This window comes from Biomphalaria glabrata, chromosome 10 (genome assembly GCF_947242115.1).
Source record: "Biomphalaria glabrata chromosome 10, xgBioGlab47.1, whole genome shotgun sequence".
Lineage (NCBI taxonomy): Eukaryota > Metazoa > Mollusca > Gastropoda > Planorbidae > Biomphalaria > Biomphalaria glabrata.
Window position 1 is genome coordinate 8,896,166 of NC_074720.1, and position 19,001 is coordinate 8,915,166.

General features: G+C 32.4%; 1 protein-coding gene across 2 annotated transcripts; it reads left to right on the forward strand.

Moving 5' to 3' along the window:
- Window positions 1–2,848: 2,848 nt before the first annotated feature.
- Window positions 2,849–17,466, forward strand: LOC106054338 (prostaglandin reductase-3-like). 2 transcript variants are annotated; one of them, XM_056043645.1, is made up of 14 exons: window positions 2,849–3,056; window positions 3,238–3,349; window positions 6,044–6,187; window positions 7,499–7,586; window positions 7,892–7,987; window positions 8,668–8,766; window positions 8,943–8,982; window positions 9,955–9,983; window positions 10,716–10,790; window positions 11,897–11,968; window positions 12,119–12,180; window positions 14,277–14,391; window positions 14,848–15,033; window positions 16,683–17,466. In XM_056043645.1, the coding sequence occupies exons 3-14, from the start codon at window positions 6,051–6,053 to the stop codon at window positions 16,746–16,748; spliced, it is 1,065 nt and encodes a 354-aa protein (XP_055899620.1). In that variant the 5' UTR covers window positions 2,849–3,056; window positions 3,238–3,349; window positions 6,044–6,050; the 3' UTR covers window positions 16,749–17,466. The 2 variants fall into 2 exon arrangements, with proteins under 2 accessions (XP_055899620.1, XP_055899619.1); XM_056043644.1 differs by lacking the exon at window positions 3,238–3,349 and having other exon boundaries at window positions 2,850–3,056.
- The last annotated feature ends 1,535 nt before the right edge of the window (window positions 17,467–19,001 follow it).

Sequence of the window (19,001 nt, forward strand, 5' to 3'; positions counted from 1 at the left end):
TATAATATGTCGCTACTTGATCCGAAAATGGGTTGAGAGAAATAACGTGTTAAAACTTTCTGCCAGACAGACATAAACAGTGTGAGTTGGTATAAGCTTTGTACAAAAATAAGTGATTTCTAATTTAGAAATAAATGATTTCTTTTTAAATGCTTTTAAATCTGCTCGGTGCGGCTATTCTGTTTAAGCAGTTCTGTCAGGAGCCTCTATTTTTTTCCCAACCCTCGTCTGATAAGACGACAAATATTGAAAGCAAAGTTCAGAACAGAAAAAGTAAATCAACATGATGTTATAAAATGAATCATATATAATATATCTATAACTTAACCTGAACTTTGGACTATATCTGTTTGACCCATATCAACTCCCTATGTCTTCTATTTTTGAACTAGCTTCTATGTGTTACGTACAATGTCTAGTAAAGAAACAGTTTTTACAAAACATTGCACCGAGCCCTACATATTAAATTTATTCAAAGAGTGTGACACCCCAACGTCATTGTTTATAATTTATATTTATATAATTATAAGCTATATCTGTAATTATATGAGGTATTAACTTTCATTGTTCCAAAAATCAGTTTCCTAACATTCATCTGGACCATAACTAAAGATCTCATTGTCCCAAACTTTTTGGAAGCCCCTGGTCCCAATATTACAGCTAGGCTGAAACTAACCTTTGTACATGAATGCCACTATACGAGGAGTCAGTGTACTTTAAATTTAGAACTGAAGGCCTAGGTCTCAGGGCAGGCCAAAACTATTTATAGTAGGCTAAATTATATAAATTGGATACAGGTCATAGTTTAAACTACAATACAATCTGTTGTTAGTTATATTTTTTTTCCTTAAATAGACTCACATCTGAAAATTAACAAATGGCAATGTCTTCAATTCTGAGGATTAAGGATTATTGAAGTGTTTAACATGACAACGCAAAACCCAGTTGCGACCTACACAATTTTCCATATCTGATGCAGACTAAGTCTTTGTCATCCGAGAGTATGTTTAAATTTTCTTTAAGTCTTCTGTGCCAGTGGATCCCTGGACACATTGGCATCATGGGAAATGAAAAGGCAGATAAGCTATCAAAGGCAGGTTCATCTAAGGAACAACCAGACAGACCTGTTAACTACCTCACCCTAAGGTCAATGTTAGTCAACAATCACAAAGAGGAGTGGCTCAACCAATGGGCATCAGGAAACACAGGCAGAGCCATGTACAAAGAAATGACTACGCCTAACAAACTGGACAGTATTAAATTCCTCCCCCGCAAAGAACAATCTACAATTTTCCAACTAATAAGAACAGGACACACACCACTATTAAATTACCACCTGAACAAAATAAGCTCCACAGAACTCCCCCTTTGCAGACACTGCGCCCACCCCTTTGAAACCGTAAACCATATCCTCTTTGAATGCCCCTCCCTAATCCAGTACAGCCCAACATAACCAACACCCTGTACGGCAGTGCTGAACAACTGAAGAAAACAGCACACCTTTTTTCCTTGGCACAGTCTGCAAAAGAGCTCACAGCTCAGCAGCAATAAAGCTGGCTAGAAGAAGAAGAAGAAGTGCCTGTCTTCTACAGGAGCTGGGCACCTCTGTTACGTGGTCCTCCCTTAAGTTCGTCAAAGAAGATCTACTTTGGCATGTTGTCGTCCCCCATGTGGGATAAGTGTCGAACCCAACGGAGCTGTCGAATGGTAATTAAGTGTTTCTATACTGTCCACACCGGCCTCCGACAGATCATGCTTAATTGTAATGTAGTCTTGCCAACGAATGCCCATTATAGAGCATAGAATATAGCTAAGAGCATTGGAACGAGCGCACAGCCCTGATTCACACGGTCACACCATTCTCTACATATAATAGAAGCGCACAAAGGACATTTTTAACAAAAAGTTTCTTCTATGAATCTATTCTATTTTTTTTTTTTTAAAAGTCGTCTGCAAAAAAAATATCGACTCAAAATGCTTAATTTCAAAAGATGTCTCTGCTAACGCGAATCTGCTCGCTATATCTCAACAGAACGGTCAGAATTACATTTATACCAAGAGTTGGGGAATCGTTCTGTAACCTCTTCTGACGTCTCTTTGTCAAAGGAACGGATCCGCTACAAGGGCACAATATATGTTGCTTTATTCAAAGATGATCTTACGAAGATGAAGCCTATTTAAATACAGACAGTGCTGGTTAGCCCCCCCCCCCTTTTTTTTTTTTACTTGCTAAGTGGCCCCTCCAAAAATATGGTTCCAGAGATATTTTAAATCACTTTGAAGAAATGGTTATAATAAGAAAAATATTATGTGTACTACAAGAGCCTCCATATCTATAAATCAGGCACTGGATGCAGGCTATGTGCACTACGTCATGTAGCCTACTTCGAATGATTTTCACGTCAGATCTTATTTTGACTTCACATAGCCTGCATATTAAGTTTTTTTTTTTTTTTTTTAATGGGATGAAATGTGCATTTTAGACGGGAGAGTTTATATTTCTGCAGTTCAGAATGCAGAGTATCCATTGACTCCAGCTGATTGGGCTCGTGAAGAGGTATTGTGAAGTAAACTGTGTGCATGACATTATTTATTTGTAAGTTGACGTGTTTAAATCAGAAACTTTAAAGATTGAATTTGATTTGCTTGAGAAATGCTTTTGAAGTAAACAACGGAGTGAATTTTAAAAGCATTACAATTCAATGTCATTATCATCGCATCGGTGAGATTCGGGGCTCGAAATATCTGTTTTTAACTCCTCTCAACGCTTCCTTTGAGACACATTCAAACATTAAATACATTTAGGCTTAGGCCTAAGTATGCAAATACATGTGATAAAAGTCGCAGTGTCACTGTGTTCGTGGTTAAGCTGGTCAAAGTACGAGCGCTTATTGCCAGCGTCAAGAACAATTTTGTTGTCATAAAATCCATCCTGCTGCATTGATTTCAAGAATACTTGACGGAACCCAGTTTCGTTTGAATCTTGTGAAGTGAAGATCAAATCTAATCAAAGTTTACAAAGTGTAACAATTAGTTGGATTGTTTGCTAACTAAAAGTGAGTTTGTTTTTGCAATCTTACTCTTAGTAGTCTTAGGTCTTAAGTTCTTTGACTTTGTTAGAATGCTAAGAATCCGTTAGATTTTAGATTGGTTAGATCTGTTGAACCTGTTCTAGATCTAGAATAGATGTCTACAATCTATAGTTTTATCATTATATTTATTGATCTTATCTTTCAGACTTCAGGGCCTTATCTTATCTTATTCTTATATAGATCTAATATTAATACAGACGTTACTTCAAAAAAGAAGATTTATGGAGGATTTATGTGGAGGCCCCTACTAAGTCTAAGTACTACAATTTTTCAAAATCTTTAAATTTTAATAAAAATCCGCTTGCCTATTATAGTTCTTACTAGATCTAGAATCTAATTTAATCTCACTCTCCTTTTAAAAAATATTTAAAATGCATTTTTTTTGTTTAAAAAGTGTATTACATATTTTGAGTTTGCAAAGTGTTAGAAGACCCTAGTTCTAGTACTACTAGTACTAGTAGTAGAAAGTCTAAGAAAGCTTGGTAGACGCACTGTTGTAAATCTGGAGCTGTATAATTAGTAATTAGGCCTACTTATTCCGAGCAACATTTTTGCCAGATCCTATGTAAAAATGCAACAAAAAAAAGTTTAAAAAATACAACTTTAAAGTTTCTGCATGAACTGTCGAAATTCTGATATATTTTTTATCTAATTTGTGAATGCCCTTTGGTGTGGAGGTCCCAGTGCTGTAGCCCCATGTGCCCTCCCTTAAATCTGGCCCTACTTATCTTAGTAGAATAGATAATTACATTAGGCATATTTTAATTACTTTATAATTTTATAAGTATCATAGTCATATTATAATTAAGTCAGAGCTCTATATTCTCTTTTGAAGTAACATCTGTAATTTATAAGATAAGACTTGATAAGATGTAGATAGTATAGACTCTAATAAATACTCATAGATCTAGTCCAGTGATGCTCAAAGTACAGCCCATGGGCCAGATCCGGCCCGCGACGTGGTTTTATCCAGCCCGCCGAAACGTCAGAACAAAGTGTAGAAAAATCTCTCCCCACCCCCACACACACACCATTTATGTGTTTATGAAAGGTGACTCTGAATGAGAATCTACCAGGAAAAGTGAACGGATCTTTACATGTTGTGGCACAGGATTATAAGCCAGCATAATTGTTTTCTAAAGTAACTAAGGCTGTTCAAAAAAAAATAAAATAACATAATAAAAACGGCATTATAAACCAAATACGACTGCATACTTGGTTTGAGCCACGAATAAAAATATTGTTAAACTACTCAAATAAATTGGAGGATTGATGGCAATATTTACCAAAAAGGGACAAGAAAATGAGTCGTTGGTAAAGCTAGCTACAATGTTGCTCACATTTTAAGTAGAGAAATAATGAAATTTTCCGACAAGTAAAAATAAACATCCAATATCCCATTAATTAACGTAAGTACTAGATCCAGAATTTGTAAAAAAATTGTTTCAGGTCAATTTCTTTTCGTATTTGTACCTTTTCAGTCATGTGGCCCGCGACACGAGTGTCGAAATTAAAATGGCCCACAGGTCAAATTATGTTGGGCATCACTGATCTAGTCTATTCTAGATCAATTAGATCTATTTAGACATTATAGATGGCTGCCTGGTTGTGCGGTTTTCACGCTGGACTGTCGATCAGATTCATCGATGGTCCCGGGTTCAAACCCTGCCCGCTCCCATCCGCCGTTGTCCTGCGGGAGGCTTGGACTAGGAAGTAATTATCTTCAACTCTGAAGGAACATCTGAAACTTATAAAACATTTTACAAACATCGACTCTAAAGCTCTTAATTGGATAACAGATCTATTCATGTAGAGTTTTAAATAAATTAGATTTTAGGGCAATTTAAGGGGACAAAAAAAAAGTCACCCGACTCTTAGGGAATTTCTTATAAAATTCATAATATTTTACATGTTAAAATAACTCTTAAATATTAGTCAAAATCTATATCTAGATCTTTTATCTACTGGTATAAATTTCAACACTATTTCACAGAACTAAATAGTTATGAAATTACCTATTATTATGACATTTTTAATTAAATCTAGGGTAGGTCTAGATCAGGGGTCGGCAACCTGCGGCTCGCGAGCCACATGCGGCTCTTTGGATGTTAAGCTGCTTCTCTTTAGTTCCTTACGCCAATATGATTTATTTTAAGCTTTAAATAATTAAATCGTTCTGAATCGATTAACGAGGATTAGGCACCGATTCTATCTCTCAGCCAATCGTACTCGCTTTTCAGCTCAGCCCTCCCCCATGTCTTGAAATGTAACATATTTGCAGGTGAAAGATATTCAGTTTTTTTCTGTCTTATCACTTGCTATAAATGAGTCACAAGATGCCCTTTTTTTGTCAAATATATGTCTTCCCAAGGTCTAAAAGAAGAACTTCTAGGATTGCTACCGCTCTCGTGACAAACTAGAGGGGAAAATAGAGCGTTTGCGTTTGGAATGCTGTCTATCATCAGATTGACATATTCGTGCGAGCAAGCGTTCTCTTGCATTATTAATATAATTAAAAGTAAAGTAAGAAGCCAACTAACAAATGAAAATTTAAAGTCGTGTTTGAAACTAAAAACAAGTTATGAGCCAAATGTACGCAAAGCCATCGAGTTTTGAAGAAAATAAAATTGTGACTCTTTAAAAACTTTGAAATTTTGTAAATTGTAAATTTTGGCTCTTCCGACTCAAAAGGTTGCCGACCCCTGGTCTAGATCTACTTATTTATTAAATTTAAATTGTGATTGCTATAGATTATTATTATATTACTGTTATTATTTGAAAAATATCTGATTAACTGTCTTTGGATAACTGCATGACATGCCCAGCCTTTAATATATTTTAAAAGATGCTATTATTGTAATGTTTTTATCACCTTAAAATGTAAAAAACTATAACTGTATTATAGCAAAAATCCTTTTGTCATGATGTTTTTTTTTTTTTTTTCTTTATAGCAAAGTAATGGCTGTACGACAAGTACCATCGTGCATGAGGCAATTAATAGCCAAGAAATTAGGGTCTAATTTTCGAGAAGTGACAGAAATAGTAGATGTTCCAGTTCCTACCCCTGGTCCAAAAGAAGTTCTAATACGAAACAGGTAAAATAGGTCTCATAATACCTACTAGAAGTGCTTCAGTTTGAAATATTCTTCGTGACTTTTATTTAATCTCTTAACTCTCTCAGTGTGAATTATTTTGATTTTAAAAAAATTTAGTTTATTTGGGGGATGAACACAAATCCTCAAGGGGGTAGAGTTACTAAAAGTAATTTAAATATTTTATTTTATTATATAACCTAACATTATATATTTTATTTTATTTTTAAGGAAAATGAATTGGCTGCAAATCTGTAATAGATAAAATAAATTATTCAAGAACAATTTTTTTAAAATTAGATTTAAACAAGCACAGAAAAAGGAAATATATAAATAATTCATTTAAAAAATCGATATACTGAACAATTTAACCTTTAAATTATACATTTAATTTATAAATATTGAAAAATAACAAAACTTATGTTTTATTAATACAGATTAAATAAAAGATGAACAAATTGTTATAGGCCTATTCACATTTTTTTTACTGGTTCCCTTGAAATAAACTAAAAAAAAAGGAACAACTAACACATTGTTCTCTTTTTTTTTTTTTTTTTTTTTTTAAATCGTGTTGTTCCTGCATCCAATTTGCAAACCATCTGGGAAAAAATGGAGAAAAATAAAAAAGTTTAACATAAAAAAGATAGTAAAACAAATATGGCATATCAACTTTGCTGAGAGTAATGCCATACTCAATAGTGCTAGTGAATCTACTCCTTGAGAGTAATGCTGTTTTGATAGAGTTAAGACATAAAACTAATAAAACAAGAGCCCTAACAATTATGGTATCCAATATCTTATAAGGATTACAGTGTTGAACTTTCTACAATTTTCCATCACATTTGGTATACTTTGAGTTCTCAAAAGCCATTTCAAAAATAGTATTATCACTAGGACTTGAACCAATTAAGTACTCTTAGTTTTACAATGTTTGCACTCAACCATATAATAACCCTTAGCGCCATAAAAAAAATAAACATGTAGATGAATAAATAAATTTTTTTGTTTAATCAATTTCAAATTAAAGCTGTAGAAAAATAGTTTTATTTTAGTCTTTATCCTTATAGATTAATTAATTTGAATATTGACTTGAATTTTTTTAAAGCATTTTTTTGTAATTTAGTCTTGTTTCAAAGTTTTACAGTTGAATCCACCTGTTCATCAGACGAGCCGCTTATTTGGACTGAAGCCAAAATATCTTATTGTATGGTTAGATCCAGTTAATCTAACCAGCTGGTAATTTGGGCCAAAACCAATGCGCCCCTATGTAGTACGATTAAATGAATTTGACTGCATATTTTTTTTTAATTACAGGTTTCTTGGTATAAATGCATCAGATATCAACTATACAGCTGGTAGATATGACCCTTCAATCAAGCCTCCTTTTCCTGTTGGGTTTGAGGTAAAGGATAGAATTTATACACAAAATACTGATAAATTATGAGAAACTGACAATTGTAAAAGGAGATACTGTTTGTAATGATTTATTTTTTTTTAAGATTTTTTCTTAATTGGGAGACTATTTAAAAAAGTTTAACTAATTTATTTTAAATTCAGAAATACACATCAATAAAGTATTTCCAATTATTACTAACATTCTAAATTTTTATATTTATTTTGTTATTTCTGTCAAAATCATAAATATACAAATTTTTGTTTCTAAACATATTATAATGCATGCCAATTATTTTCCTATTGAATTTAAAGGGCCTTGGAGAGGTGGTCGAAGCAGGCTCTGAAGCAAAATATAAAGTGGGTCAGACAGTTGTGTATTCAAAATTTGGTTGCTTTAAAGATTATGTGGTAAGTTTATATTATTACAGTCCTTTACAATAAAAAATTGCCTCAAACTGCTTAACGATTTATAATTTTTTAAATTTTTGTACAGCACATCTTTCATATTCTTTATGTGTGTGTGGTTGTCGGAAATGTGGGAAAAGATTTCTGTATTACATTTAGGTTCTCAGAAAACACAACTCAGCCATGCATATCAATTTCTTATGCTTTTTTAAAGATTCTTAGGATTCTACTTATGAGACGCGATTACTTTCTAGACCAGCTATTAATAAGATATTCTTACTTTACCCAGCTGAAGCTATAAATAGTTATATTTAGAATGTAGTGAACTCTGTGACCTAATCACTAATTCAAGTTTATGTACAAAACTTAACCAACTATTCCATCCCAATTAGAGATGAAGATTCTTTAAAAAAATAACAGCAATATATTTTCAAGTATAAAAAAACAAACGTTGACAATTGTTAAGTATGAATATAATTATTTAATAATAAAGATATTCTTTATTTTGTGTAATATTAAACCTTTTTTTGGAAATGAAATATTTATGATATATGTTTATGGTTCATACTGGAAATTCTTTTCTAAATAGTCATTCTTTGTTTCTTATATCAGAAAATAGATCATAAGTTTTCCTTGACTTATATTTGTTATATGTTTGAGTTTTATTCCAACTTCTATGCTAGGCTGTTGATGGCAATGCAGTTATGCCTGTGCCAGCCTGTGATCCATCTTATTTGACTTTCATGGTTAGTGGCCTGACAGCTGCTATATCACTGGAAAAGGTCAGTGTAACTTTAACTTAACTTGTAATTTCTTTATGTTTTTTTTTTAATGTTGATTAGGAAGAATATAATGGTTAGTAATCAAAAAAAAATTTATCTTTTTTTTTTGCCTTAAGTGAAAAATTAAAATGAATGTAATTTATAAATCTTTTTGTTTTGTTTTGTTTTGTTTACAGCTTGGTAATTTGTCTTCAGGGAAAGTAGTTCTAGTCACTGGTATGTACACCAAAACAAACATATCCTGTTTTCTCTGATTTCCCATAAAATAATCTGTCAGGGTTGTGTTAAGGCCTTAGCTCGTTTGCCCGGGCCCCTGACATTCAACCAGGCACCTTCGTGCTTGCAATAAATAAGTGACTCACTGTTGACAATGTAAATGTTTAATTATATGAATATAAGTTATGATGACAAACTGATGGAGTAATGACATTGAATTTGGAACATTCTAATATTGTGAATCTATTAATTAAACAATAATTCTACACCTTGCTGTCCCACAACGTACACATTAACGTTCCACAATACAACACACTGCTGTCTCTAGTAACCAGTGTAGACTTCCAATCCCATACTAACTCCCTGTAAAGACAAAGTAAAGACAAACTAAAAAAGGTCTAGTAGACTATCACTATGCCACTATGGCATAGAAACAACTGCGAAACGCAGTTATGCTTTAGATACCCTAAACAAGGGAACACAGAAGAATCTCAACAAACATTACACCAGCATAACAAAAACACTCTATCAGCTTACAAGCAAGGCAACAAAAAGAAAGTGCGTTCAAAAATAGTGCACTTAATACACATTGGTGCTAGAATGCCATAACCTACACACCGACACTAATCTAATCTATGGTTTCCATAAATACTTCTGGAGATTCTTTACTGCCCTGTAAAAAGTTTGAGGTGCCCCAGTGTCCACTTCACCATATTTTGAAGCTTACTATCCTCAAGCAACTAAAAAGCTTACTATCCACAAGCAGCTAATTTAGCTAAAATGATGAATGTTGAATCTATTAATTATAGTCATATTATAATTAGTAAATTAGTTTTATAAATATCACATTGCTTATTATTAATGTGTAGCTTGGTGTCCTATACATTAAATTATATGTTGATCTTGTAAATATTTCTTTAATATTATTATGCTTTTGTTGTGACATAAATTGTTCAACCATTTTATCACTAGCTGCAGCTGGTGGTACAGGACAGTTTGCTGTAAGTAAAACATGTTTATTATTGATGTGCAAGTTAGTTAAACCAAGTTTATAAAGGAAAAGCTTGAATTTTGGCTGTGTTCAATAATGCTAGGACTGCATAGCCACAAGAAATATTGACATCTTCCATAACCTCTACATTTTTGAAGAGAAGCAATAAATAATTATTCAATCAAATAAAATGTATCATTTTGTTACTTTTTAATGGGCTTTTCTGTTACTTTATAAAAGACTATGAAAATTAGGTAATATATATTGGTTTGTATTTTAGTATTATTATATTATTTTTTATATGTTATGGCATCTTATGAATCTATATTATCCAGTGTTTTCACTAAGCAGCAGAGATTGGTTTCGTCAGACAGCTTAACAGCAAAATCAGAATAAGTCTTCAGTAGTTTGACTGAATTGCAATAAATTAAATTGAGTGTGTGTTGACAGGTTATGAAAGTCAATGTGATAACATCCCTCTACTAAACAAAATGTTTTCACTCTGCCCCCGATTTCTGGACTTTTTACAAAGAACTATAAAATGTATTTCTCAGGTCAAATAATTTGCAAAAGAACTAGCTATTTCTCAGGTCAAATAATTTGCAAAACAACTATAGAATATGCTGTGAATGTTTTTTTTTCCTTTATTTTTATTCCAAAGTTAACATTTTCCATCACAATGTTTGAATTCTGAATTCTTTACCAGTAAGAATGTCAGCCTCATCTTGCCTTCTCTTCACAGGTTCAGATAGCCAAGAGAGCTGGTTGTCATGTGATAGGGACTTGTTCCAGTGATGATAAAGCTGAATTTCTCAAGGTAAAATTAGTCACTAAAGGCCAGTGTAAAGACTTTAATAGGTCTAATATTTACTGAAGCATTCCTTAAGTTTAATAAATACAGTTAAAAAATACAATTCATGAAACAATCAAATGTATTAGCAAGTGAGCTTAGGCAATGAAATCAAAAGTTTTGTAAGTCTTGAGTTTAATTTTTAATGGTTTGAAATATTTTGAATTGTGTATTATTTATTTAAAATTTTAAGTTTATTTGCAACTAGCTCCTGAAATAGTGTACAGTGTATTTAAATATATTAGAATTTCAAGAGACTAATGTCTTATATCATGTTTCAGAATTATATTACATCCACTATCAATACTATTAAACAGTTTGGCTACTCTACATGTCAATATTGTTATGTTCCTTTATATTGTTATGTGTTTAGCACATACATTTTTAACCTTCTCCATTTGTATAATGTAAATTATTTAACAAGCTTAGTTATATCTCAAGTCCAAGATTTTAGTTCTTTTAGATTATGTGACAGATCATGACACTGACAATTTTTACTGGTTCTAAAGGCTATTACTAATTTGTTTTATTTATAAGTTATGTTTTGATATTTCAACTTTATGTCCTTAAATGTAAATCAACCTTGTTAGTGGTAGGCCATACTAACATAATAATAAATAATTGTAATTTCTTGCATTTCGGGAGGCCGTAGTAACATAATGTTAAATAAACATCTTGCATTTCTTACGTCCATGGTGTGATTAAAAGTTCTATGGCCAGTACATTGACTGACTGACTTTTCTTTTTGACCTGCATTTTCGAGTAAAATTATTTTTGCAAGACTTGAACCTGTCACATTGACACAAATATTTATCCACTTTACGCAGCCATCATTTAAGCTCAATAAGGATCATCTTGTACTGACATAACTTATCAAGTGGTTGTTTGGCCAGTGACAAAACGTATCAAGGAGTTGTTTGGCTATAGCATTTTTCCAAGTGATGGAAAACAATTTGAGACTTTTAGACTAAATCTTTACATAGATTTTTTGAATTAAAAATTTCATATTAAAATTTTATATCTACTTTAGGATTATTATTATTATTAACATTTGATGTTTGTTTGTTTTTAAGACTCTAGGCTGCGATCGGGCTGTAAATTATAAAAAAGAAAATCTAGACAAACTTTTGTCACAAGAATATCCAGTAAGTTCTGTTTAATTATTTGGTTTGTTTTAACAGGTATATTGTATAGCATTATATTATTTTTACAACTGCATGTAAACAAACAATAGTAATTATGCAAAATAAAACCTGTATAAATATTTTGTTTCTTGTCATTTGTCTCCCTTTCAGAAAGGTGTGGATTTAGTTTATGAATCTGTGGGCAATGAAATGTTGGACACTGCACTTAAAAAGTAAGGTAACAATTACATGGACATTACTTAAACAGATGTTGTTAATTAAAAGCCTAAGTTCAGAAACTTTTAAGACAAGGTTTAAATAAATGATAGCTTAACCTTATGAAAGCTGCAACCGCATGCAAACATAACATTATATCTGAATCATGGTTCTCAACTGAGTGAGCTACTTATTACGGTTTGCTAAGCTTTCAAGTAATGACAAAAACATTTCAATATAATTTATTAAAGGAATTCATAATTAAGTATTAAACCAAAGGCCAACTGGTCTCCAAAAAGATGATAAAACTGTTAAATGTCTAACTATAAATCTGAACCTGTTGCTTGAGACTTCAGAAAAATTGAGCTTTGATCAGATTATTCTGTAAGCCTCTGAATTGTGATTAAATATTTTTATTTCGTTTTTTGAATTCAAAGACCTTTAAGTGATTTTTTTTTCTGACCTTATAGATTCTTCTTAGTTGAAATATGTCATTGTTACTTATTTACATCTTCATAAAATCTCTTTGATTCCACCTCATTTCTCTTTGAGCTCACTTATACTTAAGCAATCCTTCCTCTAGTTCATTTACCAAGTTTCTCATTTTGTTACTAGTACTGGTATTTAATCTTGTAAGCATTGTTTTTGAATGGCTGTTTTATCTTCTTTTTATGTATCAGCTTTTTTTCTCCTAGGCTATAAAAAAATGATTAAAAATATATTAAAAGTTCAATAATATAATTATAATAATGACTCTTTAGACATCCTTATCATGTTTAATGTTATATGAAATTTTAAAATTTATGTTAAAATCTCATTTCTACTTCTACATTTCATTACAAACCCCAGATCCATCTTGAAAATTGCACTGTGAGTGACCTAATTTCCCAGAATGTTCATTGTTATGTGAATGGAAAAACCAAATAGATAAAACACAGAGTAAAGGCATCCAGAGACTATCCCTCTTGAAAAAAATTAGCTGGCACAGATTGGGGAGCTAATCACAACATCCTGAAAAAGACCTATACCAGTTACGTAAGACCTGTACTAGAATATGGTGCCACAGCATGGGGCTCAGCAGCCCAAACCAACCTAAGAAAAATAGACAAAGTTCAAAATATTGGTCTTAGGATAATGACAGGAGCAATCAAAACAACACCCATAAGAGCTATGGAGGAAACTGCTGCCCTGATCTCTCTGGATGAAAGAAGAGAAATAAAAATTATTTCCCAAGTCATTAAATTGGAAACCTTGGAGAGGCACCCACTCAGAACAAAAATCCACAAAACTGGCACTAAAAACTGTCTCAAAAGGACCAATTTCATACAGGAATCTCTAAACCTAAAAAAGAAACACCAACTTGAAAAAATAACTCTGGAATCCTCGATACACCATAACGAATCTCCACCCTGGGACGAAAGCCCTCTTCCATAAGGGACCATATTGAAAACAAAAAGAAAATCTGACAACAGACCAACAGAGCTCAATGAAATAGTGAACTGTTTTCTACAAACCAATTATCCAAGCAATCAGTGGATCAGAGTTTACACAGATGGCTCATCCCATAAAGCCACCACAAATGAAGGAGCTGGAATACTCATCAATTGGCCAGATGTAGAAATACTAGAAAAATCCATTGCAACTGGAGAGCTCTCTGACAGCCAGAGAGGCCCGTATAAGACACTGGCCCCAAAACACCCCAATAGAAAGAAAACTATATGGAGAGCTCCCTGATTTGGAAACCACTGCGCAGTTTATCTGATGTATTGGTCTAGTCATCTATACCCTCCAACATAACAATGAGAATGAAGAAGAAGAAAAATGTGAATGAATTTTTTTCTTAATAGTAAATCTTTACTTTTGGACATTGACATTTTTGTCTAGGATTGTCTATCTCCAAGTCCTTTAGAATTCAATGCTGTGATTCCAGTACATTAATGGATTGGTAGCATACTTGTTCTACTATATTAACATTGCTTTATTATATTGCCATTGTTTTTACACTTAAACTATTTTCTTTTTACACCTAAAACTATTGAGATTGAAATGTATACATATGAGAAGGCTTAATAAGTAAAAAAAAAAAAAAAAAAGTGCTTGTTCTGTTTTCTAGCTTGGCTATCTTTGGACGTATCATTGTCATTGGATCAATAGCCAATTATGAAGCTTCTAAAAGTGAAACATTTCAACAATTTGTGACGTCCAGTAAAGTTGATGCCTCAATGGCTGTAAGTATATTAAATATAAATATATAAGCATTAGATAAAAAGTTATTCCTACCCTCCTATATCTTAAAAATCAAGCTAAGTGGGATGTGTGGTTGAGAAGCATAAACCACTTGGCTTCTTATCATGGGATTAAACCTCAAAACCCAAGCTCTCCTATATACCCCCTCCCCCCTACAAAATAGAGATTGGACCAAGCCTACTTTGAGCATGAAGACAATATTTTAAAAATATTTAATATTTATATGTTAATCAAATTATTTTTGACTTATATTTTTCTTTACTTCATCTCTTTGACTACGGTATCCCAAATTTTAAGTCCTAAAAAATAAGATTTAGAAATATCATTGGTAGATGGGCAACCTTATATACAAAAGTCAAAATTGCATCATTGAATTGTATTGAATGCTAAAAACAAATTTTTCTTAGAAAGAATAAAATCAATGTTGTATTTTTCAGCTGCTTACAAAATCTGCAAGTCTTCAAGGATTCTTTTTAAATCATTACCGTAAGGAGTCTCCCCTTCATCTTCAACAGTTGACCAAACTTTACCTTGAAGGGAACCTGAAAGTGTTCACTGATTTGGGAAATGGGGTCCCTACTGGACCTTTTGCGGGTCTTGAGAAAGTTGTGGATGCAGTTGAGGTTGGTTTATAAATTAAGTGCAAGAGGAGCCTGCATATTTTTACAAAGCTTATAACAGCTCTGTCTGGTAATACGTTTGTACACTTTATTTCTCCCACGCCCAACCTTGGATCAAGCCTAAATTTGTATTTACCTGACAACACAAGAATTAAAAAGAAAAATTTGATTAACTATTGGTAATAGATTATTTGTTTGCTATCTTGAACAAGGGAAAGAAATTGTACTTGAATTATTCCCCTTTATAGGTTTTCATCTAAGTCTTAGTGAACACACACATGAAATAGTAATAATAGATAAGTGTAAACCTTCCATTTTTATAAGCTCTTAACTAGCAGAGGGGTTACTGTGTTGGCTTGAGAAGGCTTTAGCCCACTAGTTCGAATTCAGTTTGATCATGCTTTCTTATATAATTAAATTTAAAAGCAATCAGCCAAATACCCCATTTATTTCTCCCCCCCCCCCCTCCCTTTCCAGAATGGTCCAGATAGGATCACAGGGTATTGAGAAAGCTAAAAGTATGAAATTGAGCTAAACAATATTGGTAAAAATATTTCTTATGACACAGATTTATTATGGTTAGTCTAGATCTATTACAAATTTAATTACTTGACTAATCCAAACTAATTGATACAACTACATTTAACATAAGCTTTGTTTGTTTTTTTTAATTTAAAAAAAAAAATTTTTTTTGCTTGTTGTAAGAATAGCATCAACATATAAATGGTGGGTTTGTATGGCTAAGCATTAGATGGCATTGTTGTACACCTCAGCACAAAGCAGGCTGGTTGTCTGTCTGAGGACAAGATGGGTTGCTTGTATGACTGAGCACAATAGTAAGGTTGTTGTTTGGATGTTCACAAGGTGGAGTGGTTTTAAGAACTCAATTCAATGGCATCAGGCTTTGTCAAAGTGGTCTATAGGGCAGATGATGTAAAGGTTATCTGTTTCTGTGGCCTATGGTTAACAAGGGTGTCATGTGGCCAGCACAATGACTAACCGCCTTTACTTTTTCCCCAACTAATGTCAGGTACCCATTAGAGCTGGGTGGACTCAGAAGCGCCCAAAGACCCCGAAATTAAAAACCCCAGTCTTCACCAGGATTCAAACCTGGGACCCCGGTTCAGAAACACATCTCTGCATCAGGCTTTGAGTGCTGGTTTATCACTTGGATTTTTGTTCAGGAATATGTTTGCTAGAGCCTTTAAATCCAGCTTCACATATTCATTGGGTTTCAGGAAACTAAATGTACTGTGTTGTTGTGCTGGCCAGAAACAGGTAACATAAGCCTGTCTCTCCAATGAAAGGCTAGGTCTTAATGCTGATTTAATGATGTAATTTGTTGTTGTTTTTTCTGCATTTATACAGAAATAGTCTTTTGCCAATAGAGCATCTGTTGTAGCTGGCTTCCTTCAGTGGTATAGCAATTATAGTTCATAACAATTATGATTCATCTCTCATCTCATAGAGAATTTTCAATTTCAATGAAGAGCCCTGTATCTGTATTGTTAATATAAAGGAAAAAGGCCTATATTTGATATGCTCTGTAAAGTAAATTTGTTTTAAAACCTTTTAAAAAAAAACATTAATTTTTAGTATTTTATTCAGGCAGTATTTTAAATAATTTTATATCACTCTTCTGTTTTCTGCAGTACATGTATTCAAGACGGAATATTGGTAAAGTAGTGGTACAGCTTCCAGAGAGAAGTCAACTTTGAACAATATACTTACCATTCTCTTCCCTTCATCTTGACCGTTAATCACTCAAAATCTTAAACACATAGATTTATTGTTTTGTAATGTTTGTTGCAAATGTAAAAATAAGTTATTTGATAATGTGATTTTATAACTACTGCACAATCCTTTTAAGAAGTAGGCAACATTGGGTCCTCTAAGTAATCTGGGTTTATTTACACTTCATCAAGGAAAACAACTGAATAATATTGATATTCTACAAAATACTTCCATGTTAATAAAGTCGTTACATGTTAAGGTACCGTATGTAATATTTTGTGATTGACTTTGACAAAATGTTCTGAAATAGCTTTCTAGGGGATGTGTTTTTTTTTTCCAAACATCATTTGCATTTCATTTGTATTTTTTCTTCCAATAATATGAAATTTAAAAAATTGATAATACATTCTGTTTTGAACTTAGATGATATTGATATAGCAAGTAATAATTACAAATCAGCACATATTGTCTGGTGTGTGTGACTTTGAGAGTGCTGGGATCGGAGACATCTCAGTAAGCCTTTGTCCTTCGCTGGGCACTCGTACACATAATGGGTCATTAGCGTCTATACATGAAGTAACATTCTATGTACCATCATGCACACACACATATAATGTGATGCTAAAAATAGATAGGTAAGGACAGGTGTATTGTAGGAGTCAAAAAAAAAAAAAAAAAAAAAAAAAAAAGAACAACTATAAAGTGAATTAAAATGAAGCCAAAATTTTGGTTTCTGCGATTCCACTGTATTTGAAATAAATATTAAATTACACTGCACTAGTTGTGTTTGATAAAAATATTGTCCTATTCCTAATGTTTCTATTAATGTATTGCAACAGACTTATTATGTAATGAAAAAGAATGTACATTTGTGTATTTTTGTAATGTTTTATGTATGAAAAAAAAAAGTTTAAAACATTAAATAAATGACTTTTTTTTTAAATTTTGTTTTTGCTTTTGAAAAATATATTTTTTTAAAAATATGATGTAAACAAAATTCAATATTTGCAGTTTTCTATTTAAAATATACCGGTAACTAAAGTGGTGTTGCTTCACGTAATTAAATAAAATGATAAAGTATGTCAATAGAGAAAAATAAAACCCTGGCTAATTCAGTTGTCTTCCAAGTTTAAGCTAAGAGTTGCTTGAACGAGCATGAACAGCAGAATGAACACAATATCCTTTATAAACATTCAGAGCAAAACATTAAATTATTATGGAGTCCGAGTTAAATTTTAATTACGACTTTCTCAGAATATTCACATTATATGATTTAAGAGGCACTTTGATATCATTGACATGGGCTGCTGGCACTTGCTAAAATTAGTGACATTTTCAATAAGCCTCAAACAAATGTAAAATTATTCAATATGCTCATTTTTAACTTAGATACATATCACTGTATAAACTGAGTTCTGAGAGGATTTCAAGCAAAAATAAGATTGACCTGACTAAATAAGTCACAAAGAAAACACAGAAAAAAATGGATCTGTCTTTTAACTATCAATTGATATTGATCAACTAAAAGACTGCTTTGTAGTTTATGTTACGTCATAATTTAAAAGAAACTCTTTGAGAAAATTGACTATTTCCAGAACTGACATTACCAGTTTTAAGGTGTGAAGTATTTTGGAATTACTTAAGTTCAGGGGTGGGCAACCTTTTTCTATCTATATATAATGTGCACTTACAACTTAAAAAAATATGGTAGCTCACTTTGTATAATGTCTTTTAATTGACATTTTTTTTACACTTCCGATTAAGGAATTACAAGTGTTAGCAGTTTCTGAAACTAATTTTACGAATATTTGTTTGAATTTCATTATTGTCTATTTTACATCACATTTCAGTTGTGTAGTTGTACCTAGTGTGAGGTATTTAACTGATTACAATCGTGTATAATGTTCCGGAACTTTGGAACTAGTTTACTAGTTTTTATCCCTGTAACTGCGCATGCTGTCAAACTACACTCAGTCAACATTGACCTATTCTTCTTACTATAAAAAAAACAAACTTGTTTAACAATTTTATGTGGATCCAAATCATGTGAAAGTTTAGCATCACAGTTTGGAAGTGTGGAAAAACAGCTTCTGGTACCCATAAAATTCCTGTGGAAAGACTGGAATTTCTCAGGTCATAATTTGTTTGGAGGTTTGTCCTCTGAAGCTGAATCGGCTTCTGCACTAAATGGAGAACTGAGGGTGTTGAAAACTGGTCCAAGTTCTTAAAATTTGCTT

Coding starts and splice junctions, on each gene's coding strand:
- LOC106054338 (XM_056043645.1), top strand. CDS start 6,051: ATGGCTGTACGACAAGTACCATCGTGCATGAGGCAATTAATAGCCAAG. Junction 7,988..8,667: donor GTTGCTTTAAAGATTATGTG/GTAAGTTTATAT, acceptor CTTCTATGCTAG/GCTGTTGATGGCAATGCAGT. Junction 14,392..14,847: donor AAGTTGATGCCTCAATGGCT/GTAAGTATATTA, acceptor TGTATTTTTCAG/CTGCTTACAAAATCTGCAAG.